Raw genomic sequence first — 12,329 nt, forward strand, 5'->3', positions numbered from 1 at the left:
CACACCACTACTAGTGTGCCCTTGGGTAAGGCACTTAGCCCTCAGTTACTCCAGGGGGAATGTCCCTGTAATTCGTAATTGTAAGTCGCTTTGGATAAAAGCGTCTGCTAAATGGCAAAATTAATTAATTATTAAATTACACTCAGTCAGGTGGACTTGGGAACAAGACTGATACTTTCGATAACCTCTACTGGTGCGCTCGATTTAGCGCACAATGGTGGACCCACGTTGAAATCGTCCCAGAAGTGGGGGAAAAAATCCAAGTACACCTCTTTGGAAAAAAAGGTTCATCACTATTTGGACACAGGTGTGGGTCATACCCCCCCCCCCCTCCCTGGTCTTGCTAGCTGGCCATACTCATGCTTTTCCAGCCAGGCGGCAGTTGTAAAGAGAGCGACCCCCCCTTCACCCCCGCTCTCAACCTTCATGTCAGACTGGCATGCGCATACCAGCTGGCGAAAAAACTCCAGGAGAAATCAAAGACACCAGAAATACTCCAGCTGTAAACATGAGAAGCCATAGCCATACGTACAGAGCCATCTGACGACACAGAGATGTAATGGCGAATGTCCGCCAGCAGGTGGCGATGAGAATAGTTAACAGTTGTGTCTGCAACAGTTGTGCTCCGAATACAAATCAAAGAGAGACGTCATGTTATGAAAGAGGTGCTGACATGGAAAGGTTGTGCCATGGTGTTTCTCATGGGGCAGTCGTTAACACTTGGTGCCGGAGATTCAACCTAGTAGCAGAGACTTTCCAGTACTGCACGTTCAGAACCAAAAACTAGGTTTCATTCACACAGCAATGTGGCAACGCTCTCCAGCCAGGACACATTCCTGGTGCTTATCTGACACACTTCCTGAAAGCACAGCTGCCTTGCAGAAAGCTGCTATCCTACAATTTATCATCACATCTCCAGATGATGTACAGAGCAGTTTGGGAGGGGGGGGGGGGGGGGGGGGGGGGAATCAGCTTGCGGCTGTTCTTAACTTCAGCCTCAGTCGGCCATCGGTGGTTTTAGAGGCGCTGCACATTCTCAGAAACTCCTCACATCCTGTTATGGTCAAAATCATAACACTGCGAATCCACAAACAGCACGTCGTCAGCCAAAACAACACTGCACGACTACTGCCATGACCAGTCACTATAGGAACAAGTGCTAAGTGTTAGCCTAAGTTCTGTACACATTTATAAACACGAGCTAGAGTTTCATAGCAAACAGACTTCCCCCCCCTGATTAGCGCGTCTTATTCTAGACCACACCTGCCGCGGGCCGAACGAGGACAGGCGACAGTCAGCTCAAACACCTCCTTAGACACAGTTCACTAGCCTGTTGAATGGCTCACTGCCGTTGGCCAGTAGTGTGATGTTGAGTCAGTAACAGTGATGACAGTTACCATGTTGAGTCAGTAACAGTGATGAGTGAGTTAGCATGTTGAGTCAGTAACAGTGATGAGTGAGTTAGCATGTTGAGTCAGTAACAGTGATGACAGTTACCATGTTGAGTCAGTAACAGTGATGAGTGAGTTAGCATGTTGAGTCAGTAACAGTGATGAGTGAGTTAGCATGTTGAGTCAGTAACAGTGATGAGTGAGTTAGCATGTTGAGTCAGTAACAGTGATGAGTACAGTCAAATATGATAAGTGGTCATTAGAGTCGTCAGTGGTCGGTGGTGTGAGTTCTGAGACTGTGGTGATGTCAGTACTGGAGAGAGAGAGAGAGGTCAGTAGAGCAGTGTGATGTCAGTACTGGAGAGAGAGAGAGAGAGAGAGAGAGAGAGAGAGGTCAGTAGAGCAGTGTGATGTGGAGTCGTCAGGGTGGTTTCAACAGTAGCGTTGACGTGTTCCAGTCAAAGATGACGGGTGGTCCGCCATGTTGACAGGCGACGGTGAGGTCTCGCTGACTCGTGAGCGAAGCAGGGTGTGTGGTTCAGTCACATGGTCAGTCAAGCAGCCAGTGAGACGTTGAGCGGTGCGGTCAGTGAGTTATGTGTCTGTAATGATGGTGATGGAGGTGTCCGTGGTGCGGTCAGTGAGTTATGGGTCTGTTATGACGGTGATGGTGGTGTCAGTGGTGCGGTCAGTGAGTTATGGGTCTGTAACCATGGTGATGGAGGTGTCAGTGGTGGTTCTTCGGCGGTCAGTCTGCTGTGTGACAGAGAGGTGTGGTCTCTGGTGTCCTCGACTGAGAATCAGAAGCAGAACTCTTTTTATCGGCAAGTATATTTACAGGAAATTGAATAGGGCAAAGATAAATTACTAAATTATATATATATATATAAGCAAAACTAATTGAAAAGACAAGTGATGAGTGATGAGTGATGGTGTGGAGACATCAGCAGTGTTGTGGATACGGATAAGTGGTCAGCGGGGGCCAGGGGTGTGTCAGGAGCGGTCAGTCAGCAAGGCTGTGTGTCGGGAGGGAGGGAGGGAGGGAGGGAGAGGCTGTGTGTCGGGAGGGAGGGAGGGAGGGAGGGAGAGGCTGTGTGTCAGGAGGGAGGGAGGGAGGGAGACTCAGAGGCTGTGTGTCGGGAGGGAGGGAGAGGCTGTGTGTCGGGAGGGAGGGAGGGAGGGAGGGAGAGGCTGTGTGTCGGGAGGGAGGGAGGGAGGGAGAAGATGTGGGTCAGGGACACTCTGCCAGATGCAGGATTAAGCTGGATTAACTCCTGCTGCCCCGGGACTTAAAACACCAGCCACCAGAAGAGAAAGAGATGGCTCTACATTCCCATACATACACACACGCTCCACCCACACCAAAACAACCACACGGTGTGGGACATAGAGGACCACACAGCACACACGGTGTGGGACATAGAGGACCACACAGCACACACGCTGTAGGACATAGAGGACCACACAGCTCCAGCTCATCTGGGCCATGTTCAAGTTAAAAGGACCACTTCATGAAAAAGTTCATGGTGCAGGTACTTCTCAAGGCAAATAACGTGGATGTTTAGTTTTTTGCGGGGGTGCGCACATTTTTTGGGGGACCTGCATGACCGCCACCACCCATCTAGATTCCATTCTTCTATGTGTTTTTAACAATAAAAGCAATAGCAGAAATTCAAATTTAAAAATAGTGAAAAAACAAGCAGGTATCCATCACGACACCCCGGTACGTGGCCTGGTGGTACTGTAGCTAGAGACAGAGAGGAGCGGGGCCTGGTGGTACTGTAGCTAGGGACAGAGAGGGGCGGGGCCTGGTGGTACTGTTGCTAGAGACAGAGAGGAGCGGGGCCTGGTGGTACTGTAGCTAGGGACAGAGAGGGGCGGGGCCTGGTGGTACTGTAGCTAGGGACAGAGAGGGGCGGGGCCTGGTGGTACTGTAGCTAGGGACAGAGAGGGGCGGGGCCTGGTGGTACTGTAGCTAGGGACAGAGAGGGGTGGGGCCTGGTGGTACTGTAGCTAGGGACAGAGAGGAGCGGGGCCTGGTGGTACTGTAGCTAGGGACAGAGAGGGGCGGGGCCTGGTGGTACTGTAGCTAGGGACAGAGAGGGGCGGGGCCTGGTGGTACTGTAGCTAGGGACAGAGAGGGGCGGGGCCTGGTGGTACTGTAGCTAGGGACAGAGAGGGGCGGGGCCTGGTGGTACTGTAGCTAGGGACAGAGAGGGGTGGGGCCTGGTGGTACTGTAGCTAGGGACAGAGAGAGAGGAGGGTTGGCTGGGTGGCCTGGTGGTGTGTGTGTGTGTGGCCGTCTGGAGAAGCTAGCAGCTAGCTGACGGGCTGCGTGCTCTCTGAGGATTAGGGAAGCCCGGGGAGGTTACAGCTGGAGGGAATCTGTGTCAGCAGCACGCACACACACACACAGCTGTGTGTCACTCACCCACTTCCATGGACAGTCAGACACCGCCACCCTCCCTGACCCAGCTGACCCTGATGTGACACAGGCTCAGGAGCCTCACCCTGCTTAGTCTACCACACACACACTAAATCTACACTCACTTATAGGTCCATCACCGCAAATCCATTTAAATCAACTGGAATGCTTTTGTGTGTGTTTCTGTGTGTGTGTGTGTATGTGCGTGCGTTTGGTAACAGTGTGACCACCGCTGTAACCGTACACCCCACTTCCAGGTGGGGGGGGGGGGGGGGTCTCTCTGTCTCTCTCTCTCTCTCTCTATCCTCCGTCATTACCTTTACAGGGTGTGATGGCTGGCTGGCTGCCCCACCACACACACACACTTGAATCCACAACAGCCCTACCCACACACCCACACGTTAATCCAGTACACACAGGACAGCTCCAGTCCGTCTAGCAGGTTGAACCAGGTGAATAATGTCCCACGGATGTAGTAAAAAAAAAAATATATATATATATATACTGTATAAACATTTTTAGAGAGAGAGGGGAATTCAAGCACTTTCAATGACAAGTCTATTTTCAAAAACTTAATTTAAGACCTTGATGACCTTCTTTTTCTCAAATTCACAAACTTTCAAGGATTTCAAGGACCCGTGGGAACCCTGTAGGAGGGGGGGGAGACCCTGTAGGAGGGGGGGGAGACCCTGTAGGAGGGGTATGTAGGAGGTGGGTGATGCCCTGTAGGAGGGGTGTGTAGGAGGTGGGTGATACCCTGTAGGAGGGGTGTGTAGGAGGGGGGTGATGCCCTGTAGGAGGGGTGTGTAGGAGGTGGGTGATGCCCTGTAGAGGGGGGTGAGACCCTATAGGAGGGGGGTGATACCGTACCTTGGGCAGGCGCAGGCATTTGGAGGACACAGCATACTCGATGTAGGCCTCCGTCTGCCCCGAGGCGCCCAGCCCCCCCTCGGCGTAGCATAGCTCCTGGGCCGCCCGCAGGGCGCGGTCCAGCTCCGCCATGCCGTACGCGCACAGCGCCGAGCGCCCCGTGGGCGTGGGCGTGGACGCCTGGCCCGCCGCCATGGCCACGAACAGCGTGGGCTCCTCCTCCTCCCCGCCACCCCCGCCCAGCCACGCCCCCTGGGCCAGGTTGTAGCCGCCGGCGCAGAGCAAGGGGACCTCCACGTAGGAGTAGAAGCTGCGGTCGCCGGCGCACAGACGCGACACGTACGTCCGGTACTCCTTGCGGTGCCACATGTCCCGGCGGTGGAACAGGAAGTAGACGTGCCCCCCGTGGCGCAGCGCCGCGACAAAGTGGTTGTTGTACTCCGAGTAGCTGCCCACCACCAGCTTGCCCAGCTCCTCCTCCTGGGAGAAGGCGCGGCGGGGGGGGGCTGGCCAGGGGCGCCAGGCGGCGTGTGGTGATGGGCGGGATATCCCCGGGCCCCTTGGCCGTGTAGCCGCGGCCCACCAGCATCAGGCCACCGCCCTCCTTCTGCGGCTCCACCACCACCGCCACGGTGGAGATGCGCGGGTCGTTGGCCGCCACATACTGGGTGTCCACGGGGTTGCGCGTCCGGTACAGGACCTCCGACACATTGGCCAGGCTCCGCTTGTCGCAGATGCCCTGGAAGACCGAGCCGCACACGATCAGGCTGCGCCGACGGACCCCCCCCGCCGGGCCCCCGTCCCCCCCCACTTCCTCCAGGAGGAGGATCTTGTTGGCGTTGTCGGTGAGCCGGGCCGTGGGGCACTCCCGGGGGACGATGGGGGGGAGGCACTCGGGGCTGTCCAGCTCGGGCCCCGTGCGGCTGCGCGAGAGCAACGCGAGGTCCGCCGAGAGGTGGTAGAGGCTGTTGACGCCCCCCACGTACAGCTGCCCCGTGCCGGGGTCCAGCAGGAGGTGGTTGAGGGGGCTCCCCGGGCCGCCCAGGTCCACGTGGGGGAAGCCTGGGGTGGTCAGGGGGTCGTCGTCGGGGTTAGGGGGGTCGTCGGCCTGCTGGGTAGTGCTCGCCGACGGGGACAGGAGGAGGAGCAGCAGCAGTACCACGGGCCGCCACCAACAGGGGGCGAGGAGGAGGAGCAGGGAGGGGGGAGCGGCAGCTGGCATGGCACCCCCTTACCTGCTGGAAGGAGAGAGAGAGAGAGCGAGAGAGAGAGAGAGAGAGAGAGAGAGAGAGAGAGAGAGAGAGAGAGAGAGAGAGAGAGAGAGAGAGAGAGAGAGAGAAAGAACAGATACAGGGGGGGGGGAGAGAAGAACAGAGGTTAGAGGGAAGAAGTACATTCACTGTTGTACTCCTGAGAATCCCGGTTTGAACACACATCACTGCACCCTCACAAAGAGAGTCCTCGGCTTCAAACAGATTCTTTTGTTCTTCAAAGCTTGTCCCACACCTTCAGTCAGCTCAGGGTACTAGCAAGAGATCCTTGACTGGCAGGTGGGGGCTGAGCTCAACAAAAGCCACATGCGTGCGTGTGCGTGTGTGTGTGTGTGTGTATGTGTGTGTGTGTGTGTGTGAGAGAGGGCTTGAAACCAAGATCATGTCGAATCAAGTCTTCTTCTTGGTGACAGTAAGGTGATTCGGCCCAGCCGTCAGAAGTCTGAAAAAAGAGCAGCTGAAGCGTTTTAACTGATCAAACGTTGCCCCCCCCCCCCACCGCCGAATGCCAAAGCTAGGGTACGAAATCCATACAGTACTCTTTGATATGGGCCTGGAAGACATTCCTGTTTAGTCGTGACGTTGCGGACGTACACGACAGACCGAGGAGGGGTCTGTCAAACAGCTGCTATTGTTGTCACCGACCGTGGTCTAAGAGTCTAAGGATCAAAAGACACTGATGGAAAAGAAAAGGGGGGGGGGGGGGGAATAAATGAATCCAAAATAACAACAAAATAAGACTGGCCCTTGGGCCACAGAAAAGGACATCCAAGAAGAGGTGAGAGACGAGGAGGAGGAGAGGCGGAGGGAGAGGAGAGGAAGGGGGCGGTGGGGAGAGGAGGCGGGTGGGGAGGGGAGGGGAGGAGAGGGGAAGAGGAGGTGGAGGAGAGGAAGGGGGTGGAGAGGAGGCGGGTGGGGAGGGGAGGGGAGGAGAGGGGAACAAGAGGAGAGGAGGAGGGGGAGGGAGAGGAGAGGAGTGGGTGGGGTGGGGAGAGGGAGAGGAGAGGGGTGGGGAGGGGGAGAGGAGAGGGGTGGGGAAGGGGAGAGGAGAGGGGTGGGGAGAGGGAGAGGGAGAGCAGAGGAGAAGAGAGAGGGAGGAGAGGAGAGGATTGTTTGGCGCTCGGAATACAATACACTGCCTTTAAATGAGTAACCCACGCACATCGATAGAGGAGGTGCAACCGACACTCAATAAAGAAAAGACGGGATTCGGATTATTTTAACGAGCCCAGCGCCCTTCCGTGTTTTAACCTGACCTTGTACGGTCCACGCGCCTGTCACGCCTGGGTGTACATACGGGAGATGAAACAATTACACTATCACAGCAATTTTCCCCGCTGTCGTTTTTCCTATTTCCTCACCGCTCGTGCTGTCAAGTCACGTCTCTCTCTCTCTCTCTTTCTCTCTCTCGCTCTCTCACGTTTCCCGCCGCCCTGAGAGGAGTTATCTGCATAGTGCAAGCTGCTTGGTTTCTTCGCTAATATGTTGCATATAATATTCAAACAAAAAAAAAATTTAAAAGAGAAAAAAAGCAACAACAAAAAAGTCAGAGAGAGAGAGGGGGGGAGGGGGAGAGGTAGAGGGAGAGATGGAGAGAGAGGGAGGGAGAGAGAGAGAGATAGGGAGAGGGAGAGAGAGAGAGGGAGAGGGAGGGAGAGGGAGAGAGGGAGAGAGAGAGAGAGAGAGGGGGAGAGGGAGAGAGAGAGAGAGAGGGGAGAGGGAGAGGGAGAGGGAGGGAGGGAGAGAGAGAGAGGGAGGGAGAGAGAGAGGGAGGGAGAGAGAGGGAGAGAGAGAGGGAGAGAGAGGGGGGGAGAGAGAGGGAGAGAGAGGGAGAGGGAGAGAGAGAGAGAGAGAGAGAGGGAGAGGGAGAGGGAGAGGGGGAGAGAGAGGACATGGTGAAGAGGAGTAACAGGGGCGAGAGAAGAAGATTCATCTATTTAAAGTACGCCTACGTTGCATCACCAGAGAAGTCTCCGGGCTCTTGTCGACCCTCTCTGTAGACGAGAGAGCGAGATTCTTGATCAACCCGAAAAATGTCTTGATCAGTACGTATAGCACTTTATCTCATCTCCCAAGACCAGAAACTTCACCTTCAAAGGAGCGTGGGGGGGGGGGGGGGTAACACGTTCGTCAGAACGGACGGTTTGCCACGCTGATTAAGATTAAAGTCGGAATTCAGGGGCTGGTTGCCTTATCACAGAGAGTCAGTCCTCCAGCACCTTCTCTTACATGTTCCTGGTTCCCTTCTGAGAAAGTTCTCCATCCCTATTCGCTCCGATAGGCACCAGACATCCAACCTCAAACAGGAGCTTTTAGACACAGGACTTCTGCAGAGAAGGAAGCAGAGGGAACTGCACACAATCAAAGAGCCCCTGGACTTCCACGCTGACCGCAAACACTCAAACACAGACGCTGTCACAGCTAACAGGGACGTAACAAAGTAATCTGGCCTATCGATCAACACAGACACTGTCACAGCTAACAGGGACGTAAACACAGTCATCTGGCCTATCACACAGACACTGTCACAGCTAACAGGGGTCATAACAGTCATCTGGCCTGTCGATCAACACATACACTGTCACAGCTCGTGAGCTTAGAATGATAAGGTTCTATCTCCGTTTAGGGTAGTTCAGAGATATTGAGCGTCAAAGTTTTTACATTCCATTATGTTTTGTGAGATGGAACCTTTGTATTTTATTAATTACTAACTCAAAAATGTCAACATTTTAAAAATACAGACATACAGACATACACAGAGGCATTAATAAACACCTAATGGATCAGATTATGTAAAAAAAATCAATTTTGACAAAAATGGAGATAGAACCTTATAATTCTAACGTCATGAGCTAACAGGGGACATAACACAGTCATCTGGCCTATCAATCAACAGTCTGGTGTAGTCGCCAGGGCAGTTGGGTCGCCCGCAAAGAACACATAAAGCTTCAAAAGGAGAGGCTTGACAGACCAAGAGCCAGACGGACTTCCATGCTGACAAACACACACACGGTCTTTTTCTCTTTTTTTATGGTCTCTTTCCTAACCATAAAGTCTTTCTCTCCATCTCGTCGATTCGAACGGCGTCCGACAAGAGGATACGCTAACTCGCCGTGGCGACACACACACGTACGCGCAAACGGCAGATAAAAGTAACGCTGTTAAAGTGTGACGAATAAAATCGGAGTGTGTGTGTGTCTGTGACTGTGTGTGGGGGGGGGGTTGATGGTGCACGCCTCGGTAACAAGTAGGGGTGTAAATCACCAGCTTCATCACGATACGATATTATATCGATTTGTTTGTATGACGATACAATGTTTGACGATATCACAATGTCAGTCACGATACGATTTCGATCCGATTCGATTCAAGATCGATATGACGATATGATCGATATGACGCGATATCATATGCCAATCTAACACAATTATCAACTCACAAAAACAACTAGAATATGATTTGACCATTTTATTTGTGAGCTCTTCCAGGTATCCAGCATTTAAATCATATATTATACAGTATTTGATATGATGCGTTTTTGTGTGACTATATGCAAATGTTGTGTGCCTATCAAATATTGCAATACTCATTGTTTAACCTTAAACATACTTTAAGTGTGTCCACTCTCAGGACATAAACTGACCACTCTTGCTTTTCTCTGTAACTGGACCTGAGCCAGATTTAGAGACCACGGCTAGTGGGGACCAGTATAGGTTACCAGTGGTCAGCAGGGTAGAACAGCATGGACACAGGATAGAGCCATGTATGGGAACTAATGTCAGTATTGTAAGTTACGAGGTAAAAGCTATTTCCTCTCTGAGAACTGTATATAAGCTGTAACAAACATCAGTACTTTGCTTGGCATCTCTTTATGCCACAGCCAGGCTCGGCACCAGCCATGTCGTAGCCATGCTTGAAGCTTGGACTTAACAGAGCATGCTGCCTTGGAAACATCTGTACATGGGAATGCAACCCAGATCTGCCTAATACAATGATTACGATTCAACCTTCTCTCTGAGTCATCAATATATAATTTCCGGCCACGTGACTAAGAAAGATCTCTATATCAGTATTCTTCTGTTACAAAAAGAAAAATAGACCCGTTCACTAGTCTCACAAACAAGAGATATTCAGCTTTAAAACATTAATGTCCTATGAAACAAAACTGCGCGGCCAAGCGATGTCCCCCAGACAGGCGAAGGCGCTGTCCAATCCAGTTGAGAAACTGGACGGGGGCGGGGTGAGCGCGGCCGCTGCAGCGAATGGAATTCCAAAACAAGCGCACCTCAAGCTAAAAAGCGAAAGACAGGACTTTCCTCGTGACTTTTTTAGACGGATTTGGTAGAGGCAACTCATATATAATGGTGACAGTCACGCAGAATGTGCCATTTCAAAATAAAGGTGTATCTTTAAGATGACGATATAGATCGATGTTTTTACATTGCGTCGATGTAATCAGATCGTTAGTCAATGAATCGATGTGAATCGATGTATCGTTACACCCCTAGTAACAAGCAGGTTAAAAGTATCGTCGTTACTAGGGATGTCCCGATCCCATTTTTCACTACCGATACCGATACCGATACCTGGGCTTCAGGTATCTGCGATACCGATATCAATCCGATATTTGTATTTATTGTTTTACTCCTGAATAATAACAAATACTTCCCCAGTATATAGTCCACAACAACAGTTGGCTATAAGAGTTACTGTCTGATTTCTAGTTTTAGTGCCTTCATGTTTTTATTCTATTTATCTTCTCTTACAAATGGCAAATCAATTATAGCACCCTTTTTAAAACTGTAGCCTAGTGACGCTGCTGGTGAGACCAGAAACCAGTCGCAGAATCAAAGGGGTGTCAACAATATCTGGTTTTCGTTTTTTTCATAACAGGCAACTTGAAATTTACCACTCGATATAATATACAACAGTTTAACGATCACTAAATAGTTATAATCTGTGGGTTGGATTCACTGTTGCCAGAGGCTACCGGTAAGTGATACCTGGCTTGTAAACATTCTTTCGTTTTAGAACGAAACGTTAGCCGGTAGCTGTTAGCAGCGTTTTTAGCAGTCACCATTCTTGAGCAAAACATTGATACAAACAAACATTCAAATACTCGTGTCGTCTTGATTTTTTTTCCGATTTCAATGTATGACGCATCATTTGAAAGCTTACCATCTGTAGTTTCAGACTGTGTAAACAACCGAAAAAATATGTAAACAAATGGTTTATGATTTGATTTCACCAGCTAGCATCATGACATTGTGAGACTCATTACACACAGGTAGCTACTAGCCAACTCTCATGCCCGTGACCACTGACTACTACTGTTGTCATCACGTGAGTGACACGCCAGATCGCGAGCCCCAGATCGCTGCCTATTTTTTTTCTGGTGCGATCTGCGATCCAGCATTCAGGACCAATATCGCGGCAATATGCGATATCAATATCGGATCGGGACATCCCTAGTCGTTACAGTGGGGGGGGGGGGGGTCCGTGTGTGAAGTAATCGAACGTCGAAACGGTCGATTTCACAGCGTGATTCTCAGCACCCGCCTTTTCCCACCTCTCTCTCCTCCTCTTGTCCCCTCTCTCTCTTTAAATGATAATACGAGTCCCGGGGCGAGATGATGGTGGGAAGAGGAGAAAAGAGAGAAAAGAGAGAGAGAGAGAGAGAGAGAGCGCAGAAGAGCGCAGTAGAGAGAGAAAGACTCCAGAGAGAGACAGAGAAGAAGAAGCACTGAGCTGCTCCTCTCCGGTGTGATGAAGGGGGGGGGGGGGAGACGAGAGAAAGAAGGAGAGAGAGGGGAACATGGAGGGGGGAATCACTTTGCTATACCCACGAGTGGAGCCATCAGAGGACAATGGGGAGCTCGTATAGGGACTGGATTAGTACGCTAACATGTGCTCTATTAAACCCTGTGGCTGGCTGGCTGACTCTCTCTGTCTCTCTGTCTCTGTCTGTGTCTCTCTCTCTCTCTCTGTCTGACTCTCTCTCTCTCTCTGTGTGTCTCTCTCTCTCTCTGTCTGTATCTCTCTCTCTCTCTGTGTGTGTGTGTGTGTGTGTGTCTCTCTCTGTGTCTCTCTCTCTGTGTCTCTCTCTCTGTGTGTCTCTCTCTGTGTGTCTCTCTCTTTGTGTGTGTATGTCTCTCTCGCTCTGTCTGTCTCTCTCTGTGTGTGTCTCTCTCTCTCTGTGTGTGTGTGTGTGTGTCTCTCTCTCTGTCTCTCTCACTCTCCCTCCCCACCCCACCCCACCTCTCTCTCCCCGTCTACTCTCTTCCGCTTCTATTAACCCCCCTACCCCCACCCCCACCCCCCCACCCCACCTCTCTCTCCCTGTCTACTCTCTTCCGCTTCTATTAACCCCCC

The 12,329-nt window shown here is 51.7% G+C and overlaps 1 protein-coding gene across 1 annotated transcript in view; it reads right to left on the reverse strand.

Annotated features, from left to right (window-relative positions):
* The window catches only part of plxnb3 (plexin B3), a 79,874-nt gene that overhangs the window by 45,714 nt on the left and 21,831 nt on the right, over positions 1-12,329 (reverse strand). Inside the window, 2 exon segments of the mRNA XM_080534999.1 lie at positions 4,687-5,205; positions 5,207-5,921. Coding sequence (XP_080391125.1) covers positions 4,687-5,205; positions 5,207-5,908 — 1,221 coding nt within the window. The 5' untranslated portion in view covers positions 5,909-5,921.

The sequence above is a fragment of the Nansenia antarctica genome, assembly GCF_963989245.1.
Source record: "Nansenia antarctica genome assembly, chromosome: 6".
Lineage (NCBI taxonomy): Eukaryota > Metazoa > Chordata > Actinopteri > Argentiniformes > Microstomatidae > Nansenia > Nansenia antarctica.